This window comes from Neodiprion virginianus, chromosome 2, assembly GCF_021901495.1.
Source record: "Neodiprion virginianus isolate iyNeoVirg1 chromosome 2, iyNeoVirg1.1, whole genome shotgun sequence".
NCBI lineage: Eukaryota > Metazoa > Arthropoda > Insecta > Hymenoptera > Diprionidae > Neodiprion > Neodiprion virginianus.
In genome coordinates, this window is record NC_060878.1 from 10,473,812 (window position 1) to 10,491,182 (window position 17,371).

The following is a 17,371-nucleotide window of genomic DNA, read 5'->3' on the forward strand; positions in this document are numbered from 1 at the left end:
TTACGCAAACGAGTTCCCATCCTTTTTTGGACGTGTCCAACACATTCTTTTTTATTGATTAGAAAATTTTCACCATAAGGTTTAGCATTGATAAACACCACTATATGTTTTCGAGTCACCATCTCCAATATAGTTGCGAATCTTCACGTTATTCTCTTGCGATCTTTTGAACATTGTGACAATTGCGTCGACTTCCATGTTACCGGATGCTCCTTTGTGATTTGCAGAACATTGATCTTCATTTATATGGTTCTCTTGCCATTCTTCGAACTCTGCAGAATCAAGCTTATTCTCCCAAGTAACGCACATGTGACAGTATGAACTTTTTACGAGAACATCGACGACTTTTCCTGTGTAATATCCAATCAAGGAAGCCACGCCATACAAAGAAGAAAATCCACGCTTTTTCCAAGTTCCATCGCCTGATACGGTTAATTCTGATGAAGATTCAATATTTTTTTCTCTACACATAGCTGCTTTTTCTTCCTCAATCGCAGAAACAAAAAATCTTTTTGCGGCATTCGTCACACTGGAGGACATTTTCTTCAAGTAATTGTTGTATACCGATTTTGATACGAAATTACTGGATAAATCCAATAAGGCTTTGAACGTTTTTGTGTCGCCGTCTCCGATATAGTTCGCGTATTTCACGTTGTATAACTCTTCCGATCCGTCGAACATTTCCACGATGCCGTCTACCTCCATTTTTCCAGCACTTCCGGCATGATTTGCTTCACATTGATCTTCATGCTCTAGATACCACTCTTCATATTCAATCGTATCCTCTTGGCCTTTCCAATTTGAGCAGCCTTGACATATACTGCATTTGACGACAACGTCCAAAATTACTGTTACTGTATTTCCCTATCAACGAGGCTATATACCGAGAAGCGATGAAAATCCACGTTTCCCCCACTATCCATCACCAGACACAGAAAGTTCATCCGCGGGATGCCCTGCTTCTACATTCAATTCGACTTCTTCTTTCAATGCTTTTTTGAAAACGATTTTCGTGACGGCTGCAGCTGCAATTTTTATGTTGTCCACGATGCTGTAATATGTACTATTACAAATTCCTTGTCCAAGATCCATGAGACCGCAGAAATTTTTCATGCCTTCAAATTCTACTCCAAGCATTCTCAGGGCGAGAACAAGTCGACGGTTGATTTCAAACGCCTTATCGATTAACGGCGAAGACAAAATAAAAGTTTCTTTACACCTGCACTTCACAGAGAGTTTGAATCCTAAACCACGTTGTCCGTTTTTGTTAAAAGTCACTGCAACGTTACAATCTTTACACTTTAACAACTGTTGCAACGTTAAAAATATCACGCTGAATTCGATGATGCAATAATTGAAAGTAGGATTAACGTTTACTTCCAATTCCTCATTGTCTTTTAAGGTTCTACACCATATACATTAATTTGTAAATTATTCAATCTCTCAAGATTTTTCACATCATGTAGAGTAGCAGGGAATTTGATACCTGTACAATCCAACTCGGAAATATAGCGACGATAATGGCGAGTCGTATCGGTGTTGGTGTTGGTTTACCTGGAGGTAAACTATTAGCGTAAAAGTTTACGGATCATCAACATTCCCAGCCTATCTAATCGCGGTGTCGCCATCCGGTCAATTAGCACAAAAGAATGTATTCGAAGCATGTCGAACATATTATTTTCGCCCTGGGGGTAAACTATTAACGTGAAAGCTGACGGATCGTCATCAACATTCCCAGCCTATCTAATTGCGGTGTCGCCATCCGGTCAATTAGCACAAAAGAATGTATGCGAAGCATGTCGAACATATTATTTTCGCCCTGGGGGTAAACTATTAGCGTGAAAGTTTTTTTGTCACTTTGTTGAGTTCTGACTTTTGGTTAATAACGGTCTTCGAGTCGTGAATATTTTTTAAGAACAGATCGATTCGCTGTTTTAATTCTGCTTTGTTTGAAGTTCTCCGCATGAGAGTTGAAAATGCAAGACTATCTTTCTGACCTGAAATTCAGACTTTTACAGCCGTATTCCTCCCACACAGAATCCTTGAAAAACTTCTAGAAGCTACCGAAATGATGTGTCTTCGATTGTGTGGGTAACATCAGATGTGTACGGTTCGGTTTCTTTCTTACTCCTCGTTAATCTGACGACACTCGATAAAATCGGCTTTGCGTTCATCGTCATCTGGTTCGAGGTCCGATAATATTGCAATCACTTCGTTTTGCCATTTTGAAAAGTCAGGATTACCGTTTTGTCCTGAAAATATATCCTGTGTAGTCTGTGCGGTTGCACACGAGCTCTCCAGACACGCTCAACGAGCCACCGAAGATCTTGTAGCGAAAACTCTGACGTCGCGTTGCAAAGGGGGGGGGGGGGGGGGGGGGTAAGGTTAATTCGGTGAAAAAAAAGCATGTTTTTAAGATTTTTTTTTGGCAATACAGATGGTGTTAGTTTATTCAGGCAATCCGTACATGATAATGTATCATTTGAACAATATTTCCGTAAATTTTCATTGCAAAATATCAAAAATTGAGCGACTGACGGTGAATCTCTGGAGGCGCCTCGAGAAAAAGTTGTTTTGCGGTGCCCATCATAACTCGCAACCAAATCATCTGAAACGAAAAAATCAAAATGCATTTGTTAAAGGAGATGTTTGTCGAGGTATTCACGAGAGGATTTTTTTTTTTTCGATTTTTCGATTTTTCGTAGCACTTGGAAGCCAAAAACCAGATTTGCGCTAAAAAAAACGTCTAATTTGTTGTTGTAAAATTGATAATTATTGAAAAAAAAAGCTCTCGACAATACCTGGTGAATAATGTGAAAAAACACTGTGCAAACTTTCAAAATGATTGGTCCAATAGATTTTTAGTTATGGTGGGCACGGACTCCAAAAATGACAAGTCTCAGAAAAACGCTTTAAAGTTTTGCGTACTGAAAAATTCAACATATAATTCGATAATTTTTTTACACTCACACAGAGTCGTCGATGCCAGGTCCGTAGAGGAAAAGGCTTCCATCAAGATGATCTAGAGCATCTTTTTGCATTTGTCTGCGCAAAACTCTTTCTTCTTCACTGTCACGCGCTGCTTGCTCCTCTGCTCTACTAATTCCCAACTCGTCAGCTTGTCGTGCCCATTCGTGAGAACTTGGCCCTGTCGGGATGTGCATCTCTTGCATAAAGGCCAGCAAGGCAAAAGAACCTTCATTGAAAGTACATGCAGCTACATGAGCTGCAATTTCAACGATTGTAGCGGTGCCACTGACAGACTTTGGAGAGATTTTCCAAATCAGCTGGTTGAGACTCTCATTATTATTTTTCGTAAAACCTCCAAGACATCGCTGCAACAGTTCGTCCTTGCTGAAGTCGTGAGAAATGGGCCTGATGGCTTCCAGAATGTCAGTAGGAAGAGCTGTGTAGCTGTGTTTGAATGATCCTAGAGCATCTGCAGCTGCAGCTCTCTGCCATTCGCACCAGGAGTCTTCGCCGCTCGGGCATTTCTCGTGCTGAGGGTTCTCGTCGGTTGAACTGTAGTGATGATAAGTTGCCCAGATAGCGTTCTTCATATTTTTTACGGAATCAGAGTGACGTCTGATAGCCAACCCGTATAATTTTGGCCGTAAGCTTCCCTTTGCCAGAGAGACTCTTTCTTTTGATTTTCTTTCCGCCCTTAGTTTCGGTATCTACAACGGTCTTTTTGACCATTTCACGTAGACGAGTGCCCATTCTTTTTTGAACATGTCCTACACATTCTTTTCTTGCTATTGAAAAATCATCACCATAAGGTTTAGAATTCACTAACCCGGAGTAAGCTTTGGAGTCACCGTCGCCGATAGTTGCGATATCGTACACCATTCTTTACCGAGCGTTGAAACATTGTTTTTATCGCTTCGACCTCCATATTTCCAGCTGCACCAGTATGATTTGCCGGACAGTTTCCAGTATCTACATGAGCTTCATGCCACTCTTCGTATTCGGCAGAGTTTAATTTGTGTTCCCAAGTTTTACATTCGTGGCAGTATGAACTTTTGACGTGAATGTCAAGAACTTTACCTGTAAAGTGACCGATTAGCGGGGTGACGCCGAATAAAGGTGAGTAGCCTCTTTTTTTCCATGTTCCGTCGCCTGATACACTGAGTTCGTCGGCATCTTCAGTTTTTTTTTCTTCGCCTGTTGCTGCTCTTTCTTCTTTTGTAGCAGATAAAAAAAATCGATTCGCTACTTCTCTTATAGTCGAGCACATTTTGTTCACGTAATTATTGTACGTCGGTCTTGATAAAAATGAACTGGACAAATCCATCAAGCCGCAGAACTTTTCACAGCCAACTAATCCAAGGCCTAATATCCTCATCACGAAGGCAAACCGATAATTCACTTCGTAAATACCAGAGTTTATTCGTGCACTAGACGGAACGTTTGTAATTGGTTTACAACTTTCGCACGACACTTGGATGTGAAATCCAAGACCTTCTTTCTTAGTGGAATGAAAATTTATTTTTCCATCACACTTCACACACTTCACTAGCGTAGCAATTGTTGCAAAGACCAATAAAAAATCAATTACCCTATAATGTCTTTCAAGATCCTCCGTAATTTGATTTTCAACGGTCATTTTTATTTTTTTAGCTGACGCGCTTCTTGTCGTAATGTCTTCGCTTTTCCGTTTGTGGGGAGGTAAAATTTTTTTGGGTCGATGTTATCTCGAACTAGCTGATTGTCTATCAGATCTTCGAATTTTTTTTGGCATTTTTGTAATAATTTAACAACAAAAATTAATGAAAACGGAGCTGAAATTATGCGAAAATAAGAACGCGTGGATACGTCTGCTCGATAGGATATTTCCTGCTGACTGAATTTTGTACGCCACACTGACAAAGTATACAGACCAGGTATAAACACGTTTGTCCTTGCCTTGAAATTTCGATAGATGGAACTGGGAGGTAAAGTACTACATAGAGAGCAAAACATCCGCCGGGTAACAATAGTGCGCTCGGGTCGGTTCGGGTATAGGTACAAAAATCCGGCAGGTATAAAAATACTCATAACTTCGTCAATTTTGCTCCAATTGACTTGAAATTTTGACACAATATTCTTCAGATATTACGGATTCAATTTCAAAAATAAAAAAAAATTCAAGAAAAAAAAATTAAATACCTTACCCCCCCCCTTATCGAAGGATTTAAAAAAATATTCATTTTTCACAAAATGGCGGATAGTCAAAGTTAATGGTTCGATTTTAACGAAAAAAATCGAACGATTAATTTATTTTACTGAAAAGCTCATACACCTGCTGTGTTGTAATTGACGACTTCGTGACAGCCTAACTTATACTATAATAGGAAACATATTGGTTCAGAATTGCTTTATTGCGCAAAGTGAATGAAGTGAAAATATTAATGTATCCATTTATTCGAATTAATTTGCCATTTGTTCAGCTTGCGAGGCCAGGTGTAACAATATGTAATTATATAAATTGCTTTAACACTAAACTTGAAGATATTTCTACTGTGAACAATGTCATGACGACCACTGGCACAAACATATTCACAATCAGTGCTGTAAATCACTGTGACATTTCTCGGACGCGTGGGTGTGAGCGGCTCGCCCGGAACATCTGTTCCCCATCTCGAAAGTAAATTGCAGCTCCCAAAATAACATTCAAGCTTGAGATGCGATTTTCAATGTGTGACCCGCCTTTACCCAAAAGCTTGATCGAAGGCTCCAAGACGCCCGACAACCAATAATTCACATGCTGGAAGCAGAAGTGATGGAAGTGGCCGGCTGCACATGCGTTGTCTGGAGACGGTTCAAACTTTGCAGCGGTCTCAGGGTCGCCATCCAAATGGCAGGGACAGGAGGCGTATCGTTGGTCGTTACACTTGTTCAAATGAACGTACGTCTCCACGAAAGTGACGAGCTTCTCCACGTCCACGAAGGTTTCCGTGCCTGGAGGTAACAATCTACCAAACACCGGCAACAAAGTGTTTACATTGATGCGAATCCGCTCTTCATCTATCCCGGTGCGTTCGAAATTGTACTCTACTTCCAGATGCTTGCCATTCATAAATTCAATGCGCAACCGGTGGGTAGACTTCTTCCGCAATTTATGCGGAGTCGATGCGTCTTCGTCATGGTTGGGCCCCAAGCCTCGTATGGAGCTTGCAGAATCTTCGGACTCCATGAAGTTACCGAGGTAGATTATTAGGTCGACAGGTAACTCCTAGATGCAGCATCGGGTGAGAACAGGAATTTCGACGTTGCAGTGTCAACCTGATGCATTGGGAAGTAAATTGCAGCTCCCAAAATAACATTCAAGCTTGAGATGCGATTTCTAATGTGTGACCCGCCTTTACCCAAAAGCTTGATCGAAGGCTCCAAGACGCCCGACAACCAGTAATTCACATGCTGGAAGCAGAAGTGATGGAAGTGGCCGGCTGCACATGCGTTGTCTGGAGACGGTTCAAACTTTGCAGCGGTCTCAGGGTCGACATCCAAATGGCAGGGACAGGAGGCGTATCGTTGGTCGTTACACTTGTTCAAATGAACGTACGTCTCCACGAAAGTGACGAGCTTCTCCACGTCCACGAAGGTTTCCGTGCCTGGAGTTAAGGGGGGAGTTCCCCTAAGAACCCTCGAAAAAGACACCATTTTTCAGAATTTTTTATGAATTTATTAAGAAAGATATTAACGTAAGGTTTGTTGGGCTTAGTAAATACACTCTTTAAATACATTATACACATTTTAATCACAAAAACACCCATCATACACACTGCCTCCAAAAATAGGTATCTAACTTACGTTGATGCGATCTCGAGACTGGAGCATCTGAAACCAAAAAAACAAATTTTTTTTTATTTAAATATTCAAAACCTATATTGCAATCGTGTGATTTTTCGATTTTTGCAAAAATAACAAAATGGCGGCCAAAAATCTCTTTCGATACCAAAAATTGCTGTTTTTTTCGACTTTTTTTGCAAAAAAAATATAGAAAAAATGAAAATTTTTATAAAGCCAACGATTGTTAACAAATTATAGGTGTACAGAATCTGTAGTTAAAATTTCATACAGATCGGTACAGTAGTTTCGAAAATTTCATCAACGTAAGTTGTTAAAACGTTGTTTCGAGAAAAACGCGTTTAAAGTTTTTTTTATTGAAAAAATCTAAAAAAAAAATAACTTACGCTTACTCAGCGATGCCTGCACCATACAAAATGCCTTCAGACTGCTCCAGGCGTTGAGTTTCTTCCAACCTAGCCAGCCTGCGTTTCGTTCTGTTCTCTTTTGAAGCTTCCAGTGAGGAGCGGTTGGCTTTGCGGATACGGTTGCGATCGCGAGCCTTGGCATACTCCAAAGCAGTGTGGCCTATTTGAATTCCCATCACATCCATGATTTTTAAAACTGTTTTGAAGCCGTCATTAAAAATGCATCCTGCAGTAAGAGTGGCGATCTTAACAACTTTTTTGCCATTAAAAATATGTTTTGGTGCCATACTCCATACAGTAGCGTTGAAGCTTTCATTGTTGTTTTGGGTATTTCCACCCAAACATCTCTGCAGCAATTCATCCTTTGTCAGGTCCTCGTAGATGGGTTTGAGTACCTCTTGAACGTCTTGAGAAAGTGCAGGAGGATGTTCGTAGTCCTTTAAGGTGTTATTTGCTTCGGCTTTTTTATACTTGCACCAGGTTTCATCTCTAGTTGGGCAGTGCGTATGCTGCGGCTTCGCGTCGGTCGAAATCTTATGGTAATATACGGCCCAAATTTCATTACGCATCCCATCGATTGAATTTTTGTTTCTCTGTACTGCCAGTCCGTAATATTTAGATAAATTTTTCATTAACTTAATAGTCAAATCAGCAGTTTTAACAGGTTTGACTTGTTTAATAACTACAGTCTTTTTCTTGACGACGACTTTTTTGGATACTTGTTTTTTCGCAGTTTTTTTCGTGTTCTTCTTTTCTTCAGCAGCTTTTTTTGCAGCTTCGGCTTTTCTTCTTTGAGTCAAAATTTTTATGGCCTCACTAGCACGTTTGAAAATCCTTTTTGCAACATGCAAAACACATTCCAACTTTTGCACAGTAACATCTTCTCCGTATGGAAATGTTTGAAGCAGCATTTTAAAGGTTTTTGTGTCACCGTCGCCTATGTATTTACCGTATCGTATTCTGAACCTCTCTAGTGATCTTAAAAACATCTTCACAATGCCTGAAACCTCCATTTTTCCTGCACTGCCTTCATGATTTGCACTACAATTTTTCTTGTGAACAGCATACCAAATTTCAAATTCAACCTTGTTTTTTATTGATTTATGGTACTCACATGCTTTGCAGTAACTCGATAACACAGCAGCGTCCAAGATTTTTCCACTATATTTGCCTATTAAAGTTACAATACCAATGAGAGAACTAAATCCTCTTTTCGACCACGAACCATCACCAGAAACAGTCAGATCTTCTCCATTCCCTGCCTCGGCATTCAATTTCTTTTCTTTCTCGACAGCTTTGCGTGTAGCTATCTCGAATACAGCTTTCACGGCGACTAACAATCTACCAAACACCGGCAACAAAGTGTTTACGTTGATGCGAATCCGCTCTTCATCTATCCCGGTGCGTTCGAAATTGTACTCTACTTCCAGATGCTTGCCATTCATAAATTCAATGCGCAACCGGTGGGTAGACTTCTTCCGCAATTTATGCGGAGTCGATGCGTCTTCGTCATGGTTGGGCCCCAAGCCTCGTATGGAGCTTGCAGAATCTTCGGACTCCATGAAGTTACCGAGGTAGATTATTAGGTCGACAGGTAACTCCTAGATGCAGCATCGGGTGAGAACAGGAATTTCGACGTCGCAGTGTCAACCTGATGCATTGGGAAGTAAATTGCAGCTCCCAAAATAACATTCAAGCTTGAGATGCGATTTCTAATGTGTGACCGGCCTTTACCCAAAAGCTTGATCGAAGGCTCCAAGACGCCCGACAACCAGTAATTCACATGCTGGAAGCAGAAGTGATGGAAGTGGCCGGCTGCACATGCGTTGTCTGGAGACGGTTCAAACTTTGCAGCGGTCTCAGGGTCGACATCCAAATGGCAGGGACAGGAGGCGTATCGTTGGTCGTTACACTTGTTCAAATGAACGTACGTCTCCACGAAAGTGACGAGCTTCTCCACGTCCACGAAGGTTTCCGTGCCTGGAGTTAACAATCTACCAAACACCGGCAACAAAGTGTTTACGTTGATGCGAATCCGCTCTTCATCTATCCCGGTGCGTTCGAAATTGTACTCTACTTCCAGATGCTTGCCATTCATAAATTCAATGCGCAACCGGTGGGTAGACTTCTTCCGTAATTTATGTGGAGTCGATGCGTCTTCGTCATGGTTGGGCTCGAAGCCTCGTATGGAACTTGCAGAATCTTCGGACTCCATGAAGTTACCGAGGTAGATTATTAGGTCGACAGGTAACACTTCCTTTTTCAGAAAATACGGCAGCTCCCATGGGCCCGCTGATTTTACGTGTTCTTCTGGATTCACTACGATTTTAGTCTCAGGAGTGAGAATCTCTGCTATCGGCTGTAGCTTTGACTCAGAAGATCGGGAAGACGGGAGACGCGCTCATATACTCCATAACTAGCGCGATGCTGACGCATACAAGGAAAACGTGTAGTGATTTCAGTAAATGTCAGGAACGTTTCAAGATAAAGTAATGTGTGTAGCAGAGGTCTGAGAGCAGGTGAGCCTGGCTCAGGTATGGTAGATTGTTGACGTTGACACTAGCCTTAGGATCGACGTCACGTTACTAGAAGTCAAAGTTTTGCGCCAAGGGGTTCGTTAGCTCTACAGCATTCGTCTTCCTATCTTTCTGCAACACCTGAGTGTCTCATTTTGCAGAGATTCATGCCTAGACCTTATCCAGAAGCGTACCAGGAGACTGTCGACCGTCGTTGGTGGTAAAAAAATTCAACTGCATTCTGAGCTGAATGCATCTCAATGCATCAGGTTGACATTACAATGTCGAAATTCCTATTCTCACCTGATGCCTCATTCAGGAATTATGCGCCGTACGTTATTGTGTTCCAGACTGTATATGGATACAGAAAAATCGCAAAGGAAACGAGCACTCACCTTTGCCAAATGCAAGGTGGAACCATCCTCCAAGAGAGTAAAGAATGTTGATGGTCAACCTGCTCCTGCTGCTGGTTACCCTACACTCCAAAACCCTGATGACATTATGTCTGAAGTCCATGATTTAGACGCGTTGCGAGCTGGTATGACATCAATTTGCAAAAGCGTAACGCGGTAAAGGGCGGAACAGAAGTAATGGTAGTTGATTTGCCGTATTTGAAGACGAGCAAACTTCGAGGTAAGATAACGGACGATGAAACCAATAGCCCTGGTGGATACAGGAAGAATAATACCCTTCGGAGATCCAATAATTTGCATACTTGACATGGCACTAATTATATCTTCAAAACCTATAAGTAATTGACCGTAAATGGCCTTTTTGTAATATCCCTCATCGTCAGCTCTGCTGAAGTTTCCCAATTGTTCGCGGATGCGATAAACAGCATATGCATATGAGATAGGATTAGCTTGGACCAAATCAGTACAACGTACATTTTCAACTCTGTTAGAAACGAGTTGTGTCTGGAGTCCATTGGCATCGTAATCTATCCCTCCTACGTGAACGTACTTTGGATATTTTCTGCGTATGAGCTCTGTTGAATCCATCAGGACATTCAAGTCCTCATGCAGATTATGTAAATCATAATCTGGTGGCATAATCTCGTTAGGATTAAGCAGTAATGGAAATTGCTCATCTATAGCAGGTGCGCCTTCAACCACTCTTTTGCGAGGTGGACAGTTCCAAATCGCGTTAGGAAGAGGGTTGTGGTCATAGAAGTATTGTCTTATGGGCTGTGGAGTCGCTTGGTGCGATACAGCAGTAACGTAATCACGGAGGTTAGAGAACGTAATTTGCGTAGGGTCCCATGTTAGGGTCCCTCGTTCAGAAACATGACGACTCGTCAAAACCTTGCTCAATCTCCACAACCGCTACATCCTCAACGGCCACTCCCCATCACCATCATTCTCAGCATCCTCCCCATCCGCCGATGATGATGATGATTCCAGGAGATACTCTCGCGTCATATTATGTGGAATCTCAGGATCGATAGTAACTGTATCTTCATCATTGTCGTTCTCCCCATCGTGAAAACGCTGTTCGTAATCAATAGTCAACGTATCAGCGTCGCTATCGATTCCTTCCTCCTCCTCATCATCAAAACAGTCCGCCACCCCCCACCCCCCATCACTGTCCTCCTCATCCTTCGATGAATCGAGGAGAAACTCATTAGCCACATTATTTTCAAACTCGCGATCGATAATCATGTATCCACGTCCATATCATCCTCCTCTGCCACATTATAAAAATTCTGCTCGCGATCGATGACCACCGTATCGGCATTGCTAGGCGTCCTCCTCCTCCGCGTCATCAAAACAGTTCTCTCCTCCCAACCAATTGAATGCCGACGGTGGTGAAGGAGTTGGGGACCCTGAAGGTCCTTTTTTCGAACCACTAATCTTTTGAATACGATTCTAAAATTGTTTCTCGAATTATTATTGACACAGTGATGACGAATACAGAAAAGTTGAAACAATTTAGAAAATTTTATTTCAGTGTGCCAATTAAATACGAGTACATTAGCTAGAGAAGTGACAGGAGTCTATTTGCACCTGAGTCTATTTGCAATATGTCCGATAGTTTGTCCATCATCACGGTTGCACCTGGCTTACACACATTTGTCTCCTCCGGCGCTTTCAGTCTCGCCTTACTGGCCCATTCTTTAAGGCAGCGTTCTGTAATACTCATCATTGTTCTTGGTATCAACCAGATCAAACCCAACTCCCATTCGCTATGAACTTCAACTGAGTCAATGTCTCTGCTCATAGATGATATTCTTGTGTCAACATGTGAATTCATCCACCCAGTGAACTCAGACAGTTGCTTTTCAGTTGCTCCCACAAAGATTATAGCTGCATTTAGGATATCGTCAACATCAGGGAGGAAACTATAAGCGTCAACAGACTCTGATGTAGTAAGTTCTATGAGATTTGCTTCTAATGCGAGCACCTTTACATGCATGCTGAAGAGTTTCTCAACTACCACTGCAGCCACTCTTGGAACAAATGGGGATGTAGTATGCTACACTATCATCGAATTGGAATATTTCATCTGAAACTGATCACATTTTTTGAGGAAAGTTGTTTCATCCATGCGGAGCAAACTTTTTGGAGTTAGAAAGTCGAACGTTTTATAAACTGCATTCGTACCATTAAAACACGCCTCTAATTGAGTAATTATTATGTCGACTACATTGTTGAAAATAGTAATTTTAAATATTTCTTCCCGGTTGTGAAACCGGTGGTCAGAAGCCAATTCACAAAATGCTTTTTAGTTTCTCTTTGTCGCTTTTCTGGTAAAGTGGAAACAATATCGTATTTTTTCGGCGTTTCACTGGCCTTGCATTTAAACCGTTGTATCTTCGTTATTTCTGCTCCGTTTCATCTCAAATTTTCACACAATATTCTTGAACGGTTCTCCATTCAGAAAATCAAATAAAAAAAATGCAAAAAACGTTTACACAGCTTTGGGAAAATAAAATAATAGAAATCATAGTTCAGAACAACCAAATACTAACACAATGTGAATACTTTGATAGTCGGACAGAATTCCGAGTATATAGTTTTCCACAATAACATCGTTATAGTTCAAAACTTGGGCGATAACGTGATATGCGTAAAAATAATAGAGGAAGGTCTGCACAAAGTAAGGTAGTATATTATAACAGGGGGTACTATAACTCCAGAACTCGACGACGATAAAAGTGATCCGTTCAATTAATTAACTCATTTTGTGAAGAGTGACCTTCCTAATTGTTTTTATCGATAACAGCAAATTCTTATTAGAATTCTGTGTTAAAAAAGAAAATCTTCCATATCATTTAGTGATGGATGAAAGAGTCTCGCGGTATAACAAATCAATTTCTATAAGGATAATGGTTAAAAATATAATCTCTTAATTTTATTCTATCATATAACTGGTGTAGAGGCCAACAGTTGAAATTCGATTATTAAAAGGCAGGGACGTTATAATTATAACCAAGTTAAGAAAATACTCAAAGATGCTGTTATATTCACCATAGAAATACTAGGATTGAAATACACTAACTCGAAAGCAATAAACTTACATTATTGTTACAACATTATATCATCATTTAATGATTCAGAAACACGTTGAGTAAATTAGCGTATATTTTGTAGAAACTAAAATCAATTACGTGCGTGTACAACATACCTGATCCATTGTTCGTGTTCAATTCATTCAGAAATTGGATGTTGTGTCAGATGTTTAGTACGACAGATAAGTCTATGCAAATTGGTCATTTATTTTTATTACATTACAATTATGAATGGGAAAATGTCAAGAATGTTGATTAACTATTGCAACGCAATAATTTTAAAACTTATACAAATAGTTCAGTTCAAAGTCGGGATGACCATTCTGGGTGGGTGGGTGCAACTCAACTGCCGAAGAAGAACTTGGCCAAAGTGGCTCGAAAATGCCAACTAAACAAAGTGCATCATGAAAGTTCCGTCAAGTGTCTCTTTATACAGCGATTTTACGTGCTGCCACATTCGCTTATCACATGTCTAAAATCATAACAATAAAATGATCGAGGTTTGACACTTATCACGACCCATCAACTTCTTATGCAACACGAAGTTACAAAGTACCTCAAGTTCACACACCAAATTGTATTCCAAGCTGGAATAAGTTGCGATTTCAAGAGTAGCAGTTGCATCGACGAGTGAGAGAAAAATACATTCTGGATTGTGTACTACTTTCCACGCGAAGGAGGAAGATCTACCCAAATTGATAGCAACTACGAACCACACAACGAGTTATTTGATGTCTCCTCTGTATTTACGGAGAAAGGACAACGGCTGAGTGATTACAACCTGATCAACACCGAGTTGCCGAAGTTACCGATCTTCGTTGAGCCCAAGGAAAATGCATTCTCTCTCACGAATGTTATTTCAACCGCGAACTAGAAGACGCAGACGATAACTTCGTATTGTGATACTTTAAACACAGAAAGGTTAACCCGAACATAAAGTCGTGAGGAATATACTGACAATGGTTCTAGACGATTCAGTTGAAGCCCACAAATTTGATTCTCATCTGATGAAAGAGCCAGGTTACGACGAAGTGCCATTCGGAAAAGTAATCCATGTTATTAAATGTGGTAAAGTAAAAAATGAAGAAATATGTAACCAAGGAGTTGTCATGTCGAAGAAAAACGTCAAGAAGTTATCGTATCGGAGATGTGTGTTACTGAAAACTGGAATACGAATAAAGTGTATAACTCTGTGACACGATCAACATATCAACCGAATGAAAAAGAGCATAAATTGCTACCTCAATTGATCTTTGCGGAAAAATCGGCAACTATATAACTTTCAAAATTCCTCACGTGAAATTAACAATTGCTCTAAGAGATCTAGCAACAACTGAAATTTGGCCTGGGCCAAATAGTTCTAGGAGTGGATTGGGGGAGGGACTTCCGCTCCTTCCACTTCTTAGACCTGTCAGTCTGACGAGGTCGTTGTTTTGGTCCTGAAGAACTTGCTTGGTTCTTGGGTCCCCATGCGGGGTCCCAGTCTTCAGACCACTCGGATGGAGCAGGGGATTGTTCATATTTAGATATATTATATGCTTGCATCCTGCGTTGATCCCGAGTCATAGGGGGTGCTCCGCCCTGTACTGATTGAAAACTTGGAGCACATGATTCTATGGAGAACATGACATCATTTTCGACATCAAGTTCCTCTTCGATGCGATGATACGCACCTAATTGTAAACATTGAAGAACGGTTGCGGATGCACCTTGCGCATCTCAGAAAGCTGTATGAGATCATCCAATCAGTCTACATCCGAAACTTCTTTCACTCAACGAAGCTCGATGGCGACATTGGGAAGAGTCTGCACAACCAATGGAAACACCACCACCACTCACCGCCCAGAATATATTTTGGAACGATCAACAAGCAAACCCATTATTATAGTCCACATTAAAAATATATATAGAAATCGATCGTTCATATTCAGTTCTAACGCTGATGTTTAAGATGTGTCTACTCTAAATGTAGTACCTAGGGAAAATCAGAAGCTAATTTTTTACCATAGTATTAGCATAAACAACTATCGTAGAATGGAAAAATAAATTAGCAATATACTCGCTATTCTTCCACGAGCAGAGAGATGTAACACATAATCGGAATTCCAATGTTTTTTACTTTTTATTACTTTCAGATATTGTAGATACCAATCACATTCAAATCAATTACGAGAATTTTGTAATAACACAAGAGTTCGGACACATTGTCAGACCATACTAATCTAACTATGTATGTGGTAGCTTTTTGCCGAGAACCAAATTGACGTGGATGTGATTGGATCATCTCACAATATCTTCACGTTAGATATTACGTCATATGTATAGGTATACACAGTATTCATACGTTAATATATGATTTAGCAAAAACAAAACAAAAAAATGATTTAGCAGTCGAGGTTTCAATTATACGAATGTAGGAAGTTGACTTGTTACGAAGCCTCGAAAACGCCACCTGGAAGACTTCTTGAGAATATCAAGTGGATTTTGTTTTGTATAGTAAAAACACCTTGGCTCACACAGGCAAGTCTCGACGGTGAAGCAATAGATCGCGTAATAGAAAAGCATTAGTAATTAAGTTCAAGTCAGAAATTTATTTTAGATTAGGATCAATATGCATAATATACCAATCGCATTTTGATACTTCATGATTCAATATAAGTGCCCGCTTAACTTCCAGGACCTCATTGCTAGTTATTCCGCATGGGGTATCTAGCATAAAAAATCGGTCCTAGAAGATAATAAAAATGACAATACGTCATGGATATAAGAATATTTTGCTAAGCCTCTTAGGATGCTATCGAGAACAACTTATGACTATGTATTTTTTGTATCCAATTACCGAGTGTTACGTTTATTGCAGGAATAATTCTCAGAGGTGTAGGAAAGTCACATCTTGTTAAGGCGTCAAAATTTCGTTTCAGGATAATTTTAACCTATGTAACCCAATGAATTTTACGCGTGGCATTACATTATTATTATTATTAATAATTTCGTAGCAAAGTATAGTACGTGAGTACTTGAATTAAGAAACGAACAATATATTTTCTACGTAATTGGGAATATATATATATCTTTCTCATTTCATTACGAAGGCATTTTGGTAGGCTATATCGAGTATGCAAGTCCGAAGCTCAGAGCGAAGTTTAATAAAAATTTGCTGTTTTTACCAAGTACGCTTATCGTGATCATAACCATACATTGTTATTGTCGGATAGCTCAAGGCGTTTTCACTTGATATAATATCTATGGTTGTTCGGGTCGATGTTTTCTTAAATTAAATAATACTTCTTCGAGCAAAGAATCATTTAGGGGGGATCCAGAATTGGACGGTTCGAAAATCGATGTTTTGGGGAATTTTTTAAAGGTAAAAAAAAAAGGTCTAGCGAAATTTTTAGATTATTTTATTACATGTCTGAACATGGGAAAACAATTTTTTTTTAAGAAAAATATCCACAGGCAACCGATTTCATGCACATTCGTGCCACTGCTGTTTCCAATCGGCGGGACAGATGGAGCTCGTAATTTTCATCTGAAACAAAAAAACCAAAAAGCATTTTAATTGTAATATATTTTTCTTCTATATGAACTAAGAAAAATTAAAAAAATTATGAAATTCGAATGGTTTCTCGGGTTTGAAACAGAAAATGTGCTTCTTGTGAAAAAAAAAAAATCATTTCAACTTGCTAAAAAAGTTGTTAAGAATTTTGTTTTCGTCAATGTTTTTAGTTTAAATAGAAAAGAAATCAATACTGAAGCTAACAAGCTTTGGTTTGTTATGATTGGTCGTCTAGTTTTTTGGCAATCACGCCCGCCAATTTAGAAAAATCGTAAAAACGAAAACTCGAGAAAACGGGCTTTAAAGTTTTCGGTTAAGAAAAATGTTATTTTTCGGCTACTTACGGTTATAATATGCTAAGCAGCTATCCCTGCGCCATAAAGTAAACCTTCTTCTTCCTCAAAAAACTCGTTTTGATGGAGTTGCTTGAGTCTACGGGCCGTGCGAACTTCCTTGCTGGAAAAGGACGTACGCCGATTTTCCCTCTCGATTCGTTGTGCGTCGATGTTATCCGCAAACATCTTGCAAATTTAGCCAATTTTTAAATCTAGCAGCTGCATAATATTTAAAACTGCAGAATATCCTTCGTTGA

General features: G+C 39.9%; 1 protein-coding gene across 1 annotated transcript; it reads right to left on the bottom strand.

Moving 5' to 3' along the window:
* Positions 1-5,170: 5,170 nt before the first annotated feature.
* On the bottom strand, positions 5,171-9,497 carry LOC124297944 (uncharacterized). The gene is made up of 3 exons (XM_046749411.1): positions 9,444-9,497; positions 8,542-8,790; positions 5,171-5,958 (listed from the first exon to the last, which is right to left on the bottom strand). Exons 2-3 carry the CDS (start codon positions 8,756-8,758, stop codon positions 5,558-5,560), a joined length of 618 nt encoding a protein of 205 aa, XP_046605367.1. The 5' UTR covers positions 8,759-8,790; positions 9,444-9,497; the 3' UTR covers positions 5,171-5,557.
* Between the last annotated feature and the right edge of the window lie 7,874 nt (positions 9,498-17,371).